Raw genomic sequence first — 21,002 nt, 5'->3', positions numbered from 1 at the left:
TGTCGAATCAAACGCAATCCGCGGGTCTGGCTCTACTGTAACAGCCCCGCGCAGCAGATAAAATAGATTGGCTCGAATCGAATAGGTACGCGGCTTTTGGAAAAATTTGGGAAGCTAAGCGACGCGATAGGACATAAGGCGTACTATGTATATTGTACATATGTACCTTTACGGTTGTACATAGCTGTGCTAGGCGCACTTTAGTTGAGAAGTAGTGAGGCAGTGCAGAGCCTAATACCTTACGATCTGGGCGGCGGTTGCCTAGATCGTACTGTAAAGAATGCAAAAGTACCTGCACTACTTAGCGATAGGCACGTAAGCAATCCATTATGCTGCCGGCGTTCCGAAGGTAACAATCGTTATAAGCACTGTACGTTACCTACCTATTTCTGGTTACTGCAAGATACTGTAATGTTATTAAGCTACCCATTTTAGGACAATGCCCCTAGCACCCCGAGCCTCAAGGTAACAAATACTAACCCGGGACTCAATCATTTCTAACTGTGCGAATACTTATATATACTGTCGCCGCCTCATCCCGCCTTAAGATGCGGTTTTAGGACTTGCATCTCTCACTCAACTTGTCAAGGAGCTTTCAGCCCTTTATTCTTCGTTTCATACACTTCCCCCCCTTCGTATAGTTTCTACAATACTAGTTATTATCGCTCCTTTCTTTGAACCATCTTATATTTTATCAATTTTGTAGTTTTTATCTTTTCTATTGTCTGTTTTATTTCATCTGCTCAAAATACAAAGTACAGACAATCCAAAATGTATCGCGACATTGCGCACGCGGTTTACAAGCGGGGTGAATCCTCGATGGGAGGCTACGAGATGCCCGGTTGGGGCTGGGGTCTTATACTGCTCGATATCATAGTATTCTTGCCTTTATTTATGACGGTATGTCATCTGCAACACATCACTTGATAAGAGTCAACTCTGCTAACGTGTTTCATCAGGTCAATTACACCCTCCAACATGTGTTCCCTACACTCGCCATCGTTGAGGATCCGTCTCCTCCGGCTTACGAGCCCGTCTCTCTAAACGATGACGCCCAATCCCTCGCCGAAGAGAACGCCCCCGTTGCCGATGAAGCTGCTCGTGGTGGTTCCCAGGCCCGCCTCGTTACCTCGTCCGTCCGTTCAACCTACCGCACTCTAACTGCGATCAGCGGTTTCCGCTCTCTATTCCGTGGTCTTGCCTGCTACTTTGCCTTGACCTTCTCAAGCAGCGTCGTCTTCGGGATCCTATCTAGCACGTTTGTGCCTTCTCTCATTGCCGCTCCGATTTCTGCCGTGGCTCTCGTACAGGTCTACACAGCATGGACACATATCGTCATCTCCGCGCCAAGCTCCAAGACTTTCTGGCAGCGCCTGCCTCCCTTCAAGAAGGCCTTCCAGGCTACTGCGCTCCCAGTCGTCATGTTCTTCTTTGCCAAGGAGCTCTCTACATTTGTTCCGAAGATGCTTGCGTATGGCATGTCCATGAACTTACCCGACCCCAAGCAGCCCGGTGTTATTCCTGAGGGTGACAAGAACGACATCTGGAAGGCGGTCCTAGTTCTTCTCCTAGCTCTCGTCATGAACATCTTCCTCGTCATCCCTACCCAGGTTATCCTTACCCGAGTCCAGGCTTCCCTTCTTCCCGATGAGGATGACACCATCGTGCCTTTCGACCGTTCGTTCCAGGGCAAGGTGGAGCCTGCTATTGTTGGCGGCAAGGGTTTCGTTACGATTAAGGATGCGTGGCAGTCATTCCCTCGCGCGTCGTGGATCCGACTTGTCAAGCTTTACGTCAAGATCTTCGCAGCCGGCCTGGTCCTTGGCCTGCTCTGGATGGCAGTTGTCATTCCTGAGGTGCTGCTTATCATGAGCCGCAGCAAGAAGATCGAGTAAGTCGATTCAATTAGTTAAATAATTATATATGACGACTTCGCGACTCGCTTCGGCATTGATCTAGCTGGTCCTTCTGGCAGGTTTATACTTGCCAATTGTTAGTGGTTTAGGTATATGGTTGGTAGTTGGAGAGCTTGGGACCATGTTTTCGGGTAAAATAGGCAATGTATTGTATTATATACCATCCGTGAAGCTTGGGTAGTGAACTATGAGATAACGAAAAGAGTTGGTCATATCTTGGGTTCAGTCGAACCGTCCATACACCAGAACAGTATCTTTCCAATTACATTTTTTTCAATGAATTCAGTTTCTTTTATGAGGCTTGGGTTATAGTAGAGAAGATATGCTTTACTGGTCTAATATTCATGGCATTGGGTGGTACCTCGAGTGGGACATCGTGATCTTCCAAATCAACTAATACTCTTATATGGGCAATTCCGTATTAAATACCAAGTAAGGCGTTTTTATAGATAGTATAATCAGAGTGCGGTAAGGCTACATTACCTGATAACAGTCGAGATGATTAGTTTTCTAGATGTCCATTGAGGCCAAGCATCTTTTCACAGGTACTCGGTACCTTTTGCTAAGCGACTTCCAAGGTTGCCTTCCATGCTGAAGAGCTGCAAAATAATGATTGGCTAAAAGACCATCACGATCCACGCTAGCGAACCTACGTTTGGGCTATTTGATGCACAATGTCTATTTCGAACAATTGCTTAAAGCTTCAAAGCTCTGACGTATTTCGTACATAACGTAATAAATCAAATATTCATTGTCCGATAAACTTAAGCTATGACCATAGTAATTTAAGGTTTACATCGTCATTGTACTTGCTTTGTTTGTGTGGGACTCTGTGGCTGTTGCCTTAGTGAATTCTGCCGCTTTTACTGATTCTGAGGCAACTCTGACCGCCCTAAGAAATGTATAAATATCTGGCCTCCCCTCCAGTCTTCTAGGATTTCTTTTCTCTTTTCTTCTTCATACTTACCTTGTCCGAAGAGTCCTTGCTCAAGCATAAGGATTCTTAAGGGGAAAGACCTGCATTGCACATCGCGGAGTCGACCCTCTTCTATTATCCCTCGTGGATCGTAGTGGGCGCAATTTTTGTTCTCTTTCAAACATTTTGATTTTCGTTGTGATCGGTGCCTTGCTGCATCGCCATGAGGAAGATCCTATTCAAATATTTTCTAGTTTCGTATTGTACTCTAGAGGTAACTGTTTCGTTTCCCATTACTTCCTACCTGATGTACTTTACATATCGTTGTTAATCCAACTCAAATCGGTGACTCTATTTTCAGTATCCAAGATTTCAGCATAACCTCTTTTAACACATTAACATTTTCCACCACACTATCCATCTACATACCACAGTCTATGCCTCGTACACTATCATTATCTAAGGGTACCTAATATATTGGCCTCGTTCGCCTTGTGCTATTCCGATACGTTATTAGCTCGCTAGATTATCTCTAACACCGGTTGTGGTTTCTGCCTTTTTGAGTCCTCAATCCATTTCTCTATCCTCTCCGTACCGTATCTTAGCTCTATGATCAATAAGCTAAACTCATCGAGATCTTCAGGGTTTGTCTCGTAGAGCAGCTTCTCTGTCCGCTGTGTAGAGATGAGCACGGTATCAATTTCACGACAACCCTTAGACCAGGCATACGCCGATGTTGCATCCCACAAGCGGTTATGCATCGTGTTGGGTACGCGTCCCGGACACTCGCTCCACCCACGCTTCATGTAGAGATATGTCTCTTGAAGGTAGTTAGCGACGAGCCACGTGCGTCGTGTGCTCTCAACCAGGATCCAGGCCTTCCAGAGGACGGCATCCTCGGAATTAGCTACGATAGGATAGGATGCTGCAATATTAGCGAGGAAGCGTGCCGGCTGCGTTAAGCTGTTCTTTGTACTGTCGAGAAGCTGTTGCGTCCAGAGGAAGAGAGTGGGAATCAACGCCTCGGCTTGAGCTCTCATGCGTATATCGCCATCAAGAAGTCGAATAGTCTGGTATGTTAGTAGCGACTGGACCCGACATATGTGATCAAATGTGCCCATTCCCTCACCCGCCCTTAGCGAGGCCTCGAAGGTTTGATCCTCCAGCAATTGCGTAACGCGGTCCTCTAGCACGCGGGCTATCGTAGCCCTCGTGTTAGCATTGCTGCACGTTGTCATATGATATAGAGCAATAGTTGAATGCGCGTCTTGTACACACCGCGGCATTTTCTCACGGTACAGCTGGTGGTGATGCAGGGGGCTGCCGCCGTCCGTCACCCACCGCCGCAGCCAATCCTGAACGCTGTCGATGAAACGTTGGAGCATGCGATCCTGGGTAAGCACAGGCTGTTCAAGCGGAGATGAAGAAAGATCTGTGACCCATGACTCTGGCGCTAGGAACCATAGACCTGCTGAAACGTCTGGACTATTGCCTATTGAAGGCTGTGAATGGTATGTTGCTGCTCGGGAAATCAGATCTTCAACTAAGTCGGATTGCGTCAGCTGTAGCGGATAGAAGTTTATGCCATCGTTCCCTATCTGGTTGATATCATGACAAATCATAGGAAGCGGGTTTGCGGAGTCCCCGGTAGTTGCGGAAGGTATTGCGGCGGCCGCACCCGCATCTACGTGGATGTTGTTACTTTGTCGGGCCGGTGGATATACGCAAGGGATCCCTTTAGTTGCACAACGCCGGCACGCCGGTACGGCTTTAGTACATTGCCGTTTGGATTTAGTGCAGCCGACACAAGCTCTTCGCCAGATAGAAGCCATAGTTAGTTGAATAGCAATTCTCTCATTAACAACTTTTCCCGTTCAAACCCATATATGTTAAATCAAAAGGTCCCCCCCCCCCCCGAACGTCTCACATAAGTATGATAATAAATCCAAGAAATCCAAGAAGGCTTCAGCTTCATTTGTCAGCCCGTAGCGGCGGAGAAATGTGGGTACAGTTACCATGTACGGAAAGATATCACGGACTTTAGCCAATAGAAGCTGCGGAAAATAGGGGGCTTCCCTTCCGCAACTGCATTATTCCCACGAGGTGAACTGCGGAACGGACAGTACTGACCCCGAGATCCAGTCAGCTTTGAAGGGATATTCAATGTAGCATTCCGCATAACGATGACATTGAACAATGTGACTCAACTCGGTCGGTAGTGTGTAAGTGGTGTTATTGAATTCAAAATATGTGTATATATAATAAGGTCGCGTCCCTCATATTCATTCCTTACTTACATCTCAACATTCAAGCCATTATCAGAGCAAGTCGAAATATAATAAAGTCTTATATAATTCCTTCACTAAACAAAGATCAAACATATATATTTTTGCACTATCTAAATACAAGTTCACAGTGGTGAATATGGATTCCTTTATCAAGAAACTGACCAAGACTTACCATAGGACTGTCTACCCAACTGTCACTCCCACCCGCCCCGAACTCTCTCAGGCAGGAAAAACAGTTTTGATCACAGGCGGTTCGACGGGTATCGGGTACCACGTTGCGAAGTCCTTCGTACAAGCTAAGGCAGATAAAGTCATCATCCTCGGCCGACGGCTAGACAAAGTCAAGGCCGCCGGCGAATCTCTATCCGCAGAGAGCCAGGGCACTAAGGTGGTCGCTATCCCGTGTGATGTTGGTAGTCCTACAGCCGTCGCCGAGCTCTGGGGTCGCTTTGCCGGCGAGGGCACGCGCATCGATGTCCTAGTGCTCAATGCGGCGAACATGGGCATCGTAAAGCCTCTGATGGAACAAGGCTTGGCGGGCGTCTGGGAAGCATATGACTTCAATGTGCGTGCGCAGTTTGACATGACGGAACGATTCTATAAACAGGAGCTAGCTACCGGTATTAAAAAGGTAAGACAAATACCTATATATACCTCCCAAACCGGGTTTAAAGGAGTACATCACGTTAACTTCAAGGGGGAAAATAGTATCTTATCCACGTGTCGACTGGCGCGGTCCATAACTTCGACGCCACGGCGGCAATGCCGACTTACTCCATGACCAAGCATGCAGGCGCGCTTACATTCCAACTCATAGCACAGGATATTCCTTCGGAGGATATGCAGGTCATCATTTTCCACCCTGGCGCCATCCTCACCGAGGCCGGGGAGAGGGTAGGCTATACTAAGGATTCCCTGCCTTGGGAAGACGGTATGTCATCCTCAAACATATACTGACCCCTTCTCCTTCCCCTCCCCCCTACTCAGAACGTCACCAACGATATAAGATGGACGACTGGACCGATATAACTAACCTGATATATTACAGCCTCGCTTCCAGGGGGGTTCGCCGTCTGGGCGGCCACTCCCGAAGCTGAGTTTATCCACGGCCGATTCGTATGGGCCGGATGGGACGTCGACGAGCTTAAGACTGGGGAGCTAGGGAAGCGTCTCAAGGAAGACCGATACTTCTTGAAGTTTAACGTAAATGGTATCTAAGGGAGACAAGAATGAACGAAAGGAGAATCAATTTTGTATTTTTATGACAGAATCTCAGTTCAGTTAGAATTAGCTATTTCTTTTTTTCAAGGCCATAAAAAATTCAGTTGGATCAAACCCGCGTGGAACTTTCTCTATGTCCTTTGCTAATAATATCTTGCTGATGTATTACGCGCTTACTACCCCTATACTATAGGGGCTAGTCATGTGTCGTATACATCTGATCTTTGCAGAGTTGTCCGAACTAAGAAATGAAACCAACTACGATATGAGTAGAATCAATATGTAAAACTATATGTCATAATACGTAATCTAAACATTGAATTATACATTAGCGATCTTGTCCAGAGCGCACTATATGCACATCACCATCCATCCAAAATCGTAGCATAGACTTGCATCCCTTTAACCGGCCTAGCAGTGATGCCGCCTCTGATTTCTACATTCCTCTCGTCCTCTTCTTCCTTATTCTTCAGCGAGAACTCAAAACGACCGACCCAAGACGCCAACAGGCAAGCGAACTCAGCCTTTGCGAAGGAGAGACCGATGCAGCTCCTAGGCCCGTGGAGGAACGACAGGAAAGCATAATTGCTCGTAGCACCACCACTGGCAGCTCTCTTGTCATCGGGACCCTTTGGCACCCACCGCTCCGGGTTGAACTCATGCGCATCGGGTCCCCACATGCTTTTATCGAAGTTAGTTGCCCACGGTGATATAACAATCATAGTTCCCTTAGGCACTTTTTGCCCTGCAAGCACAGTGTCTACGGCGGCCTCGCGAATCGTAAGCGGTACCGGAGAGTAGTAGCGCAAGACTTCGTTGCAGACGGCGTTTAGGTAAGGCATGTGGTCGATATCGAGACTGGTGACTTCTCGGTCCGAGTCGATCGGCGGTAGTTTCTCGCGGATTTCAGCACGGAGCCGCTTTTGGATATCCGGATATTTAGAAAGCATGTATATACCCCACGTCATCGCAGTGGCTGTAGTTTCGTGGCCAGCGGCTAGGAAAGTCATCAACTGGTCGACAAGATTCTCTTCCGTAAAACCACCAGACTCCAAGGCAACAGAAAGTATGTCGCGTTCCTTGAGCTCGTTACGTACTAACTTCTCCTTTTTCTCTCGAATTAAATCCCGACATATACTTCTGATTTTTCTTGATGCTGCGTATACATTGGTGTTGCGTTGGATAGGAAGCTTAGACAATACCCATTCTGGAATGAATAGTGCTAGAAGAGAGAGAATTTGACCTTGTCTGGAAACCTTGAACACACTTCGATACGTCTGATTGAGTTCGTTTTCTGGATCCTGGATTGCACCAAAGTCTCTTCCGAGTCCTGAAGCTCCAATAATGTCTAGGGTCACGCGAGATCCCCAAACACTAACGTCTAAGACTCCTGTCTTTTTAGCCTTCTCGGGGTCTGCTATAGACGTCTCTTTCTGCGCATCAGCGATAATGCTGTTTGTCATAGCCTGAACACATTCCCGACCCTTTTTCCAGAAGCTTGGGTAAAGCTCCTTGACGTGCCGGAATGCAAAGGCCGGCAGGAGGTTTCTACGTTGAAACTTGTGCTCGTCGCCCTCTGCCAGAAGTATACCTACGCCTAGAAGACGACTGAGTCCAAATCGAACATTGGATGGCTTCTGGAAATCATAGCTTCGCGCTACTAAGAGGTCTGCTAGGGCCTTTGGCCCTGTCACGAGGAGACGTTCTGAATTGAAAAGGAAACGATACCGGATGATACCATCGTTTGGAATATTGGTAGCCCTTAATAACACATTAGCGGAATAGCGTAAGAAACCAATTGCATATATACATACCACTCTCTCATAGGTATACCCGTTGGCTTTTCTCTTATGTCTTTAAAGTGCCCGTTGATCCAAGAGCCGCCTGTCGGTCCTGGAAGGTGGCGTAGCGGGGAAAAGTAAAAAGGGTACAGGAATATATTCCAAATACCCACCAAGAAAGACTGTAAAATCCATGTAGCGACGAAAGTGTTAATGAATTGTAATATACTCCACGGTGGCCGACGAGATGTAATAAAGTAAGTTGAAATAAGAGATATAGCAGCGACAACTCTCCAGGGGAACGCCATCTTAGATATTGCGTATAATTAGAAATAGCGTAGTTGATATTGAGATGACTGATCCTCGAAAAGTATAGAGTGCAACGATGTATATAAAGACGAACGTGACCTCAGGTCGCAGGTCTTATTAGATGGTCGGATCAGGGGCGAGCCGAACCAAAAGCCATGCACTATCGAAGCCGATCCTACGAACGTCCAAACGGCGGCTGGAAAAATAAATTGTATTGGACGACGGGTTAAATAATAATAACAATAACTTGGTACCGCCGGCTTATATTTTGAAAATGTCGTACGAAAATCCTAGGTTAGTACTGACTAATAGGCCCTGAGTAAGTTGATTTCGTAGTTGACCGAAGAGCGTGTGGCTGATTAAATAGTTAAGACTTGCCCCCCCAGCTATAAGGATTTGAAGTCTATGCCGCCGGCAAAGCAATAGGAGTGCGGAGATTATAGAAATGACCGTGTTACCTAGTATAGCTGTCGTGACCTCGTAACCTGAAGTGGAAAGTATCAAAAATGTCCGGAGCCGTGGAGTGGAGGTCTTCTTTATTTAACGTCAAGACTTGATTACTGTAGCCTGTAAGCCCTTTACTGCGGTAAGGATGGAGATCTTAGATGATCTGGTGAAAACGGGGTGAAGCGAAACCGAGACTGGTCGGCCCACCGACTAGAACTTGAAACTGCGGGTAAAGCTGCAGGGATTCTTTAAATTCTACATGATGTTTTACAGAACAAGTTGGACAAAAAAACGTATGGGAACTTTTGATAATTGTCTGCCTGGAATTATTCTCAAAGGGGACGCGTAAGGTGCTTCATCATCTTCTGACTTGTGTGGTACCGCTTAATTAACATGCTAAAGACGAACGAGTCCTCTCACGAGTCGGGCAAATTCTTCTCTAGTCTACCAATACGCACCCGGAGACATTTGAGTAGATTTGAGTGATTAAGAGACCGGAGAAAGCTTGAAACCTTGATAGATGGTACATGTAGATGGCTACCGTAGGTTCTAGGTACTGTCATGATGACTTGAATACTTTATTAGGCTAGGCAGCCGAGGTACATTAGAAAAGCTTCCACATAGGGCTTCTTAGTCGGTTGCTACGGGGAGAATGATATGCGGATAGGCCGACCCGGAGTAATTGAAGACGAAGTCCATTCTCTATTCGGATAGATTCTACGGTGTCATTTGCCATATGGCTAACTAAACCCTCTATGCCCCGCCGACTCCGATATGTCGGTAAAGGTGTTCGGAGATGGGAATTATTACGATTGGATAACCGTTTATAGATATCCGGATAACTACCACTTGTTATGTATATTTACGTAGGAGGATTAGGGTAGGATTCTAATAACTTATGACATTCAAATAATACTACCAACTTGGCAACTTATACTAGCTAAAGAAATCAACAGGGATCTATCAAATACCAATTATTAACGATTTTATTGGCTCATCATCATCATCTCAGTATATGTAGATTCTCCATACAAAAAGTTACAAAGAGTATCTAGAGTATTGAACAAACAACAAGCTGACATAGCACTAGAATATCAACGTTATCAGCGTAATGCTATACTCTATAACCATCTAAATTACATTTTCATGTTTGCAATACTCTAGACGGCCGAGACAACGGCTACCGGCATTAGATCGTATGCATCTAACCGTGACGATATATAGAGGAATATATTTTCTCTAAGCCTATTGGGCGAGATGATAGATGGCAGACGGCATAATTAGGGGCGCAAGCCACTGACAAACATTCATGCGGAAAGCTCGTCATCGCACTAACGCACACAGCAGCTTTATGTAGGTTAGATACATTATCACATTGTGTAGGTAACATACGTAGCAAACTATCAATTTTGCAAGTACCTAGACGTCTTCACGATACTTCAAGTACTACCTAGGTATACCTTACAACTCTTTAACTTGTGGACAAGGATGTCGTCTCCAATAGCCAAGATCGGCTTAATTTCCATCGGAGACATGGGCGTCGGCATCGCCAAGCTGCTTGTCGCCAATGGATTCTCGGTAGCGACCAACATCAAAGGTCGAAGGTCAGTTACCCTTACCGCTCCCCTTCACCCCCACCCCCTTCCCCCCTCCCTACCAAGCCAGCCTCATACTTAAAAATATATTACAACAGTAACGACACCCTCAACCGAGCCAAGAGCGCACAGGTCGAGCTTCTCAACTCAGACAAGGCCCTAACCCAGCAATGCTCCGTGATCCTATCCGTCGTGCCCCCCCGCGACGCCGTCGCCACCGCGCAACGCATCGTAGACGCCGTCTCGGGCCCCCTGCGCCGCGCCGAAGATAACCCGCTGTACTTCGCAGACTTGAACGCCGTAGCACCGTCCAGCGTAAAGCGCGTAGCCGCCTTATTTGACCAGCGGCTCTCCGTGCGCTTCATCGACGGGTCCATCCTCGGCTCGCCACCCGCACTCAAGAGCGGCGATAGCAGCGCAGAATGGCGGGTTCCCCGGATCCCAACGTCCGGCCCGCACCAGCTCTCCGAGATCCCAGGCTTCGGAGCCAAGCTTGCGGCGACGCTTAACACGCGCCACATCTCGCCCGAGATCGGCGCCGCGAGTGGGCTGAAGATGTGCTTCGCGAGCTTCAGCAAGGGCTTTACGTCGCTCGCCATCCAGGCCTTCACCACGGCGCATCGGCTAGGCGTGCTATCCGATCTGCAAGGGGAGCTGCAAGAAGTGCTGCCTTGGCACTACGAGCTAGCGGAGAAGGGGGTAATAGGCATGGCGCCGAAGGCGTACCGCTGGGTAACCGAGATGGAGGAGATCGCGCACACGCTATCCGAAGAAGGCGGGTTCGCGCCAGACTCATTCCTCGGTGCGGCGAAGGTATATCGTACTGTGGCGGATGATACCGTGTTAGGACAGGAGAAAATTGGGAAGCGGAAGAGGGGCACGACGGTGGAGGATGTGGCGGCGGCGGTGGCGGAAGGGTTGCAGACGAAGAGGAAGAAGGACGATTAAGGGACGTGGGAAGATACGCGTGATGATATTTACTAAGGGTTATGCTACAGCTTAGAGTTACAACTTGGAGAGCCAAACATTCCTACTTTAGGTAGGCGAACAATTTAGGGATACAATAAGAAAGCCCTATAAGAACACCAATAGAAATAAAGAGGACAAAATCACAATGGTTATGGCGAAGTACATTATATAACCCGAAACGCAAAACACTCTCATTTCTCTAGCCGGTTGGAATAAGCCATAGCATGTATACAAATATGAGGGATGTTTGAGGAGCCGATTATTCGATCATATCCACATCATCAATGGCCGAGACAATGGCGCCAGCCGTTTCGGCTGCTGGAGCTGTGTCGTTACCGCCGCTCGGGTTGAAATAATCAGCCATTTCGGCATCAAGCTCCTCCTGTGTCTTCTTTGGGCGCCCATTTCGACCAACCCGCTCTCGCCCATTTGGTGTACCGCCACCTTCACGTCCTTCACGACCCTCACGTCCGTCACGACCGTCGCGACCTTCTCGTCCTTCACGTCGTGCTCCAGGTCGTCTCCCACCGCCGCCGCCACGTCGGCGAGGGAGAGGGCTACGTGATCGACTACCACCACCTGGCACGTAGCGATCGACACCTCGGTCTCTCTCAGAATACCGTCTAGGAGAGAGAGAGCGTGGGCGGGTAATACGCTCGGCCAATGATCGACCAGGCATGTGCGCAGTGTCGAAGGGGTTGCGCCGGGGTGCTGAAGCCAAGACTGACAAACGGATGGGCTGACCTATACGATATTGGTCAATTTTCAATAATTTTTTTTTTACCGGGGGGACAATGTTCTTCTTACCCTTGGCATTGGCATTATCGTACTGCTTAATTGCCTCCATCGCATCGTCGCGATTCTCGTACGTGATAAAGGCTGTGCCCTCGGAGCGTCCAGCACGGTCGTACAACAGCTCTAGCTTGACTACTGGACCGATCTTGTTAAATAACCCCTAAAACCACGTTAATATAACCCTCCAATTAAGCCATAGTCATAGTATCTCCCTTACGTCGAGATCGTCTTCGGTGAGCTCGTAGTGCAAATTCTCTACCTTGACCTTGGTTCCGCGAGTCTCCCTAGCATTGGTATTAGAATATTGCCCTTTTTTTTAACGTAAGGGCTTACACTAACTGGAATCGATCTGGAGAACGTCGTCTCGGGTGTCGCGGGCGATTACGAGCTGAGAAATCGTTAATCCTCGTGGTTCGACGTTTGGGTTGAGAACTCGACTTACAGCTAGGATCATCGAATTTATCGTGAACCCACTCCCTGTGTGTATGTTAGTGTTTATCGCCTATGTGTGAAATATAGAGTATTATACTTACGAATCCAAGTTTCTCGAATCATCTCTGGTTGACTGTCTCGTAGAACGAGATTGCTAGTTAGCTGCTGTCATTGAACGAATATACCATCACCGATCGAAGACCGTGACATCAAGCGCAAGTCGATTACATTGCGGAAAGCTCGAGATAGGAAGGTAGGTGGTCGAGAAGGGAGAGGAAGAAGAATCCACCTATAATAGAATACTGGTTAGCTTAATAGATATTTTATATGTATATGTTTGGTATATTACCTTTCTTACGCCGTCGCGGGGATAAGAGTCGCGCTCTCGAGGCCGGCCTCCACCACCTCTACGAGGTTTAGAGCCTCGTTTTCTGTGCTGCACTTGAAGTTAGCGCGCTAGACTTAATTATAATTCATGGCATTGATGAATATAGAATATAGCATTAATTTCATTCGTACCTGAGACTCAGCAACGATCTCATCGAGACTGCGATCCATTGTAATGTTGTTGTAAAAATGGATGTTTTGGTAGATGTCAGCGATAAATTAGACGCGGCTTTGCACTGAAGAATGTAGGAAGTCTATAAGTCCATAAGGTAAGTACGTGTTAGGTCGTACAGTGTTGTAGCGCTAGAGCTTTGACGTTATTTTCTTACCGATAAGTGAGCTGGTGAGAAGCTAAGGTGGATAAGCTGCATACGTCTAGCCTAATTGAGAAATAAATGACTACGTGTATTAGGCACTGTATGGATACTGTACGTCACCGCCAAATAGGGGCAAACTTTTACGAACTTTACAACTTTTACAACTTTTTGGTAGGCCTACAAAGTACCTAACATTTCTGAATTTCTGCATGCTCTCAGGATAGCTTCCAATTGGCTTATCGTAACAATACTCCAGTCCTTGAAACTATGCACACATGTTGTACAATATCATTATCCTTCTCTTCAATTGTATTAATTTAGCTTAGGTACTTCCTTTAATTGCTACCAAAGCTTTTTTGTTCATAAGAGAAAAGAAGCTCGTGGAAGGTCGACTTTTGTGGTGAATGATTGAGGCTGCTCGGTAGTTTCGTTCGCATGAGAGAAATTAGTAGCCTTTAAGAAAAGTCCAGTCTTCGATACTACTCCGAAGTGACCGTCAATGATATCGACCTTATCGGATAAGCTAGCGGAATCGGGTTCTTGGTCGCTATTTTGAACTACGCCGATGACCGTTGTTGGTGCAATCTTCTGGCTTAGCTCAATTTCGTTCTTCGTCCAATGCGGTTCGATGCAGAACATGAGATATGAACCCGGTGTTACAAGGCCCTCAGATGGGTTAGGATTATTACGTTCATGGAATGCTCTTATGAACATCTCAACATCATCCTGATCTGGTAATGAATAGTTTGTTTCTGGATCGAGCGAGAGTAGTCCTTGTTTGAGGCCCCAGCCTCCTCCTCCACTAACTGTGTATTCGTTAGCTTGATTGTTCATTCTTAGATAAATTCGTCACGTACGAATTTTATGCAATCGGCATCCAGAAGATAGTAGCTCAGAAAACACATTCATAACCTCGAGCGATAATTCCGCTTCCGACTGAGATGATTTAGCTTCGAAGACTTTTAGGCCAAGGAGGTTATGCTTTTCCACAACATCCGGAGGTATGACCCAACACCATACTCCAATAGGTCCGGGTAAGTATGATATGTCCCGTTCAGATCTCGTGTCGAAAACTTTCGGTATTAGAGCTTCTAACTCTTTTGACGCCGGTGTTGTAGTACCGTTGACTTCGACCTGTCGAACGATATTACCTAACCCAGCAACAATCTTTCGAGGGGGAGTCAACGGTAACAAAGGTAAGATGGGCTTTATATGACCCTCCGAAGAAACACGGAGACATATTCTTTGATGTTGTTTCTCTTCTATATCAGTACGCCCCATAGAACCCTCCTCATCACGCTGCCATCTGCTTGCAAATAAGGTGGATCGTCTCCCATTTTGGAAAATCGTATTTGCTAGCGGTAATGCGATCTCGAGCGGCCTGGTATCCTTAGGTAGGGGATCTGATAGGAACGACACGGAAGACTCTCTATCCTGGCCGATATTTGATCCAACATCGTCGGTAGACCATATGCCAGGGAGAATGTCGTTCGAGCCATATAATATCGAGAGACCTGTCCGAGGCTCGCTGAATAGTCGTCCTGGAGTAAGTCCGTCGGTTACTGCACACAAAACATTGATGGGGATTGGGTTATCCTGCATGCCAATCGTCGACTTAAAGAGACCTCCAAGCACGCTGCGTACAAAGTTCTCATCTTCCAACCAGGTTGCGAAATCGCGAGAAGCAAAAATAGCTGCCCCATAACCGAAGTTTTCTGCACTCCGTATACTTGTAGACACCTTAGGCGAACTTACAGAATGGCTATTCAATCTATCTATGGCCGTTTGCTATGTATGTGTCAGTAAAACTCTATAGTTTTAGGATATATCAAACTGACTTTTGTAACCTTTCTCGATAACGTGAGACTAATCTTTTCAACGTTACAAGGTTGACTTCCAAAGCTTCGTTTATATAAACCATGGTACCTAGTTGTAAGACGGTAGTTAAGTATACGAGGCCGCATATTGTTGAGATTCCCTGATCATCGCACTTGACTGTCTCTTTAGCTGATATATGAGAGCTATTATGTACCTAGGTTAGGTTGGACTCTGAACGATTGTATTATGTATTCCCACTGTCCCGGGGTTTTGCATTGACCAATCACATCCAATTGTAACTTATTAACTTATCCATAAGTTGTGGCTGATACGTTATAGAGAAAGTACCTCTTGTCTCTAACCTACATATATCTCATGATTCATCATACATACCTAAGGTAAAGAAACTAAAAAGTCGCCAATGATTTTCTAGGAATGCAGCATTCCTTGTTAAATGATAATCGTCGGACATTACCACATACGTATCTACGTTTGAAGGATTTCCCGTTGGTAATACGTTGTGGCGCTGCTTTTATCAAGACAAAAAAAAGGAGGAAAAAAGAATAAACTTCAGCTGCGTTTCTACGATCCCCACTACCTATTATCCTATTATCCAATTAGGATCCAATTAGAGTCTAATTAGGGTGTCGTGGTCCCTTACACTGCGCCTATGGCAAATACCTACGGACTGACACTTAGCTTAAGCAATGACCCTACATAAATATTGATGCGCCTCGACGGCGTCGGCGCATCTTATCTAGGTAGCTCTACAATCGTCTTTTTTGGAACCCCATTAATTCAATTTTATAATTCAATGACAGACTTAACTATTCGTAACCTCACAATCACTCCGTTAGAGCTTAAGCTCGTGGAGCGGTTTGAAGGACAACCCTCATCCGGTCGTCATACCCCCGTCGGTAACATCACGAGCAAGATTACTGGTATTTTCAACTCTACATCTATTGCGTCTCATGTCCGCATCCAGGGCGAGGCTAAGGACCGCCGTGATGTTTCTATCCTTATCGGACGCTTTGAGACCCGGATTACGGATGTTCGCGCGGCTGATCCGGGCCGAGAAGTCATTCGCTTGACTTTCGAGTCTGAAGGGCACCGATATCAAGTAGACGTGCCGAGTGCTTCACAGCGCAGCACGGTCATGACGAGGCTAGATGGTGCCCCCAACGAATACACAATTGTCTACGTACAGGCCGGTAGTTGTCTTGCCATATTCAGTTCTGCTAATCTCTCGAGTTGGATGCGAGAGCTGCGCGACGAATACCCTTTATCGGCTCTGTCTATACCGGGTACACATAACAGTCCGACTTGTCACGTCGCACTGCCTTCAGTTAGATGCCAAGCGGTCAACGTGCGTGAACAGCTGGAGAACGGTGTGCGGTTCTTCGATATCCGCGTAAACGTCAGCACAGGTTCTTCGGAACTGACACTTGTGCATAGCGCGTTCCCTATCTCACTAACGGGAAACAAATACTTCAAGGATATGCTGGATGTTATTTACTCCTTCTTAGACGCTAATCCGTCTGAGGCCCTTATTATGAGTGTGAAACGTGAAGGTACTGGTAAAGGCACCGACCAGCAGCTGTCCAAGATCCTCAAGGAGCGCTTCTATGAGGATGGAAAACGATGGTACACGGAACCACGTATTCCAAAGATTAGCGAAGTACGAGGTAAAATTGTGCTACTTAGGCGGCACCATAACGACCCAAGCCTGAATGGCGAATGGGGAGGTCGAGGATGGGCACTCGATGGTAGTGTCTGGCCGGACAACTGTGAAAATGGACTGCTCGGAAGTGGCATTGCTCGTATACAAGATTTCTACGAGATTGACCAGAATAAAAACATTCAAACGAAAATTGAGTTTGCGCGAGAGCATCTCGAACGCGCAGCTGAACCAGTATACCCCCTCCCAGGACGGGAAGGCTATGAGGAGAACGCACCGGCTCAGCCCTTCTATGTGAATTTCTTAAGTGCCAGCAATTTCTTCAATACTAACTGTTGGCCCGAGAAGATTGCGGCCAAGGCAAACCCAGCCATCATCGAGTATCTATGTTTACGACACGGGGCTGATGGCAAGGGGCCGAAAGGCCTGAAGGTGGGTGACGGGAGCACTGGTGTGGTCGTTACGGATTGGGTTGGCCAAGATGGCGACTGGGATCTTATAAGATGTATTGTCGGTTGGAATGCAAGATTGCAGTTAAAGCAATAGTCTTTAGTCTCAACTATATCCTTCAGTGGCTTTCTTGAGTTTGATAACTGATGTGTCTTGAAAGCCCAATCCTAACTTAGAGAAAATACCTAGTTATATACAGATAGAATAGAATAGAATAGACTGGGGTATTAATTACTCGAATAGCTTATAAATATCTCAACCACTTATAAATATTAAAATATACGCCATGTTATGTCGATAATACCTAATACTATAAGGTAAATAGCTTACCTAATATACGTAGTATAAATGAAATCGTCTAATAACGAACCTTCTTTTCCTTTCTTCTTTTAACATTTGAGTTAAAACGTCCGAAGTAATAAATTAACAATTAACAACCATTTTCTTTACATTAGTTTGGTCCGAAATAAAACGAAAAGGATAACTCTTATCGTCAAACCGATATACGTCATTTTATATTAGATGATATGAAATATGAGCCGAAAAGCTGTAGGATAATTACTGAGAGAAAGCTTGTGATGTTCTGTTTGCTTGAATTTCTGTCGTGTTACAGCCCTAGAGAAGTATTTCGGAGGTTCCGGCCAATACTTTTGCACATGCTAGCGTGATACGTCATATTGATACTTATAATGATGAGCTGTAAGTTAAGCCCCACTGCAACTAAAATTACCTACAGCTACCTACCATGTACCGTAATTCGTACAAACAATTCAGCTCCCAGTGCACTGGGTCCGTCTTCAGTTACCTGAGTTTTTCTGGACGGATTCCTCCGCCGTCTTACTTCATTTTTTTTTTTGGACTGAGACATTATCATGTAGAAGAGACTACCGATATTCTTTTTTCGGAACGTTTTGCTATGGCGGCCATCAAATTCTAACTCGGCCCGTTTTGTTTTATATTATCGTCAACCCCGTCGCATTCTATCGCATTCTACCGCGTCCCGAGGCTACCGAGGTTCGTCTATTATTACATACCAGCTACATCCTAGGCTGCCTACTATTTTATGTATATACCCACTTCCTGACACGGTAGACTTTGCGCCAACATAAGACAACGTAAACCTAATATATTACTAGCAAACGGAGACGATTCCCTTAGGACAAGACGATTTCCTTAGGAAAACTCTAAGTAAAACCCACAATACAGAATAGAATTTGACTCTAAAGTGACGATACACAAACCGCCTTTGGCATTTCTACTTGCCCACATAGAGGTATGTCTATCTTGAGTTTAGTTAACGACGGGAGCCATACTCGGACGTTATATATCATCAGTCATGGCGGATAGCAAGCCTGAAAGCTCTCGGCCTCAGGAGTCTCACAGCAGCCCTCGCAGCTCTAAGCTGCCGCGCCTGGGGCAGAGGCGCCATCAAGATCAAACTCAAACAGCAGATTCTGATTCTAAGCCAGGTTACGAGAGAAATAACCCAACAAACGGACCTACGCACGACATTAAATCTGTATACAGTAAAGAGCGGAAACCTAGAAGAATTTCTGCTTCATCGAGCATTGTATGTCTGCTCCTACCGTTGGGTATACTATCGAGAGCAAATATTGATCGAAATTCCTACCCTCTTAGCCGATCCACGATTGCCTTAACTTCCCCAGTCCTCGTACTCCACCTCGCACGACCAAGACTATAACCGGCGGAGTCCACACATCCCGTGTAACCAGCGACAGTACCCCTCACCCATTTTCTTTAGGCAATTCGAGCTCTTCATATAAGGATTCACTCAGCGCCGCTCGAGCTGTCTTGCCTGGTCCAAGTCCTACTACATCTCATATTCCTAGGGCCCTCGCTTCTCAGGCAAGCCCGCCACACCGGGTCTCGAGACGTAAATATCCCAAAGCGAGAGATATTCCTAAGATGGACAACACTTTAAAGAAAGAAAGGTCTACCAACGGGAGGGCTAGCACGAAGGACGACGCCCCGGGAGCCGAGCCGACCAGGCTGGAACCTCAGAAAGCAAATAGCGAAGAAGAGGCGCAATCCGACGATAGAGACGAGTCTGGAGAGAAATATGGTTCTTCAGGTCTTGATAGGAGTGTTTATTCCACGGAAGAAGGTTACGAAACCCCAGTGAATGGCTTAGAAACTACCGCAGATGGGGATAAGACAGATGAAGCTAGTTACGCTTCTGCTCTTAAACTTGGTTTGAATGGACAAGACACAGACATTGTACCATATGGGCGTGGTCTTAACTCGCAAGATGACGATGATTCCTATCCTGAGCTGGATGATCTAACAATGGACGAAATTTATTCGCCGCCAAGGCCAAGTCCTAACGGAGGGATCCGGTGGGCTCCGTGGAATGTTCCATGGAAACGCAGAATGCAGACACTTGTTGTGCTTATGCACTGCATGTGTATCGCCATAACGGTTTCCATCTTCTTCGCGCTGTGTGCCAATCCCTTTGCTTGGCCATTGTTGCTTGTATACCTTCTACATGTGTTGAGCTCGAAGGCTGCTACGGATGGATCGTTGAGATACCGATCCGAATGGTTTCGCAAAAGCTACATGTGGCATCTCTTCGCGGGCTACTTCCCAGCCAAGCTTCATAAAACTCACGACCTGCCACCCACTCGGAAGTATATCTTCGGTTACCACCCGCATGGTATTATCTCACATGGTGCGATGGCGGCTTTTGGCACTGAGGCACTAGGCTTCTCTAAGAAATTTCCCGGCATCACGAACAGTGTTCTGACTTTGGACTCGAACTTCCGCATTCCACTGTATCGCGAGTATATACTAGCTTTAGGGTTACGATCAGTTTCGAAAGAATCCATTGTCAATATCTTGACAAAAGGCGGACCGAATGGAGAGGGCATGGGCCGCGCCGTCACTATTGTTATCGGTGGCGCTCGTGAGTCTCTTGAAGCGCAACCAGGTCAGATGCGTTTGATTTTGAAAGAACGCAAGGGTTTCGTCAGAATTGCTGTTAGAACCGGCGCGGATCTAGTACCCGTGCTCGCATTTGGTGAGAACAACCTATACGACCAACTACATCCTAAGGAGCACCCACTCGTACACAAACTGCAAATGTTTGTCCTAAAGGTGTGGAAATTCACCCTACCATTCCTACACGGGCGAGGTATTTTCAATTATGATGTAGGTTTGATGCCGTACCGCCGCCCGTTGAACGTGGTGGTCGGAGCTCCGATCAAAGTTACGCAGTCGGCCGTCGTGGACCAGGCGGAGGTCGACCGATTGCATGACCAGTACATTACCGAGCTAGAGAAGCTGTGGGATCAATATAAGGACAAGTTTGCTCCCGACAGGAAGGAAGAGATGCAAATATTATCCTAGAACAGCCTCACTATACTTCCATAGGACTTTTCTTTTTATTTAGTTCCCTTTGTATTACATGTATGGTTAAAACAAAGGCGTATAGGGTTACTCGTCGAGTAAAACTCGGGAAGGTGGGCAGAGGATAAGCATCATTGCTTTTTGGGAGATTCGCTGTACTTCTACCTAAACTATTATATCACTTAAAATAGTGTTGTCTAGTTCTAGTTCTTCACTATGTGAGGGGACTAAGAATAATAGATTAGGATTCTTATACTTGTTTAAGTTAGATATTCCGTGCTGTATTAACTTAGGTACGCTAAGACCATATAATTTAA

At 46.4% G+C, this 21,002-nt stretch overlaps 9 protein-coding genes across 10 annotated transcripts; 5 read left to right on the top strand and 4 right to left on the bottom strand.

Moving 5' to 3' along the window:
• Nucleotides 1-771: 771 nt before the first annotated feature.
• Nucleotides 772-1,895, top strand: GL218_04180 (uncharacterized protein; the record flags this gene model as incomplete). The annotated part of the gene is made up of 2 exons (XM_033580766.1): nt 772-900; nt 960-1,895. The coding sequence occupies 2 exons, from the start codon at nt 772-774 to the stop codon at nt 1,893-1,895; spliced, it is 1,065 nt and encodes a 354-aa protein (XP_033437524.1).
• A 1,458-nt stretch (nt 1,896-3,353) lies between these two features.
• GL218_04179 (uncharacterized protein) lies at nt 3,354-4,664 on the bottom strand (the record flags this gene model as incomplete). The annotated part of the gene is made up of 1 exon (XM_033580765.1): nt 3,354-4,664. One exon carries the CDS (start codon nt 4,662-4,664, stop codon nt 3,354-3,356), a length of 1,311 nt encoding a protein of 436 aa, XP_033437167.1.
• Nucleotides 4,665-5,256: 592 nt separating this feature from the next.
• Nucleotides 5,257-6,338, top strand: GL218_04178 (short-chain dehydrogenase; the record flags this gene model as incomplete). The annotated part of the gene is made up of 3 exons (XM_033580764.1): nt 5,257-5,751; nt 5,829-6,051; nt 6,169-6,338. The coding sequence occupies 3 exons, from the start codon at nt 5,257-5,259 to the stop codon at nt 6,336-6,338; spliced, it is 888 nt and encodes a 295-aa protein (XP_033437166.1).
• Nucleotides 6,339-6,703: 365 nt separating this feature from the next.
• On the bottom strand, nt 6,704-8,430 carry GL218_04177 (Cytochrome P450 72A15; the record flags this gene model as incomplete). Its single annotated transcript, XM_033580763.1, has 2 exons — nt 6,704-8,102; nt 8,156-8,430. The coding sequence occupies 2 exons, from the start codon at nt 8,428-8,430 to the stop codon at nt 6,704-6,706; spliced, it is 1,674 nt and encodes a 557-aa protein (XP_033437161.1).
• A 1,936-nt stretch (nt 8,431-10,366) lies between these two features.
• GL218_04176 (uncharacterized protein) lies at nt 10,367-11,421 on the top strand (the record flags this gene model as incomplete). The annotated part of the gene is made up of 2 exons (XM_033580762.1): nt 10,367-10,482; nt 10,572-11,421. 2 exons carry the CDS (start codon nt 10,367-10,369, stop codon nt 11,419-11,421), a joined length of 966 nt encoding a protein of 321 aa, XP_033437160.1.
• Nucleotides 11,422-11,701: 280 nt separating this feature from the next.
• Nucleotides 11,702-13,227, bottom strand: GL218_04175 (THO complex subunit 4A; the record flags this gene model as incomplete). Of its 2 annotated transcripts, XM_033580761.1 has the most annotated exons (8): nt 11,702-12,186; nt 12,250-12,397; nt 12,455-12,521; nt 12,571-12,625; nt 12,680-12,714; nt 12,771-12,806; nt 13,028-13,125; nt 13,189-13,227. In XM_033580761.1, the coding sequence occupies 8 exons, from the start codon at nt 13,225-13,227 to the stop codon at nt 11,702-11,704; spliced, it is 963 nt and encodes a 320-aa protein (XP_033437159.1). The 2 variants fall into 2 exon arrangements, with proteins under 2 accessions (XP_033437159.1, XP_033437158.1); XM_033580760.1 differs by lacking the exon at nt 12,771-12,806.
• A 506-nt stretch (nt 13,228-13,733) lies between these two features.
• Nucleotides 13,734-15,337, bottom strand: GL218_04174 (uncharacterized protein; the record flags this gene model as incomplete). Its single annotated transcript, XM_033580759.1, has 3 exons — nt 13,734-14,179; nt 14,231-15,102; nt 15,300-15,337. 3 exons carry the CDS (start codon nt 15,335-15,337, stop codon nt 13,734-13,736), a joined length of 1,356 nt encoding a protein of 451 aa, XP_033437157.1.
• A 668-nt stretch (nt 15,338-16,005) lies between these two features.
• On the top strand, nt 16,006-17,415 carry GL218_04173 (1-phosphatidylinositol phosphodiesterase; the record flags this gene model as incomplete). The annotated part of the gene is made up of 1 exon (XM_033580758.1): nt 16,006-17,415. The coding sequence occupies one exon, from the start codon at nt 16,006-16,008 to the stop codon at nt 17,413-17,415; it is 1,410 nt and encodes a 469-aa protein (XP_033437165.1).
• A 1,830-nt stretch (nt 17,416-19,245) lies between these two features.
• Nucleotides 19,246-20,685, top strand: GL218_04172 (Diacylglycerol O-acyltransferase 2A; the record flags this gene model as incomplete). Its single annotated transcript, XM_033580757.1, has 1 exon — nt 19,246-20,685. The coding sequence occupies one exon, from the start codon at nt 19,246-19,248 to the stop codon at nt 20,683-20,685; it is 1,440 nt and encodes a 479-aa protein (XP_033437164.1).
• Nucleotides 20,686-21,002: the final 317 nt, after the last annotated feature.

The sequence above is a fragment of the Daldinia childiae genome (assembly GCF_008694065.1).
Source record: "Daldinia childiae strain JS-1345 chromosome Unknown Scaffold3, whole genome shotgun sequence".
NCBI classification, from domain to species: domain Eukaryota; kingdom Fungi; phylum Ascomycota; class Sordariomycetes; order Xylariales; family Hypoxylaceae; genus Daldinia; species Daldinia childiae.
This window is presented reverse-complemented; position numbering and strand designations above follow the sequence as displayed.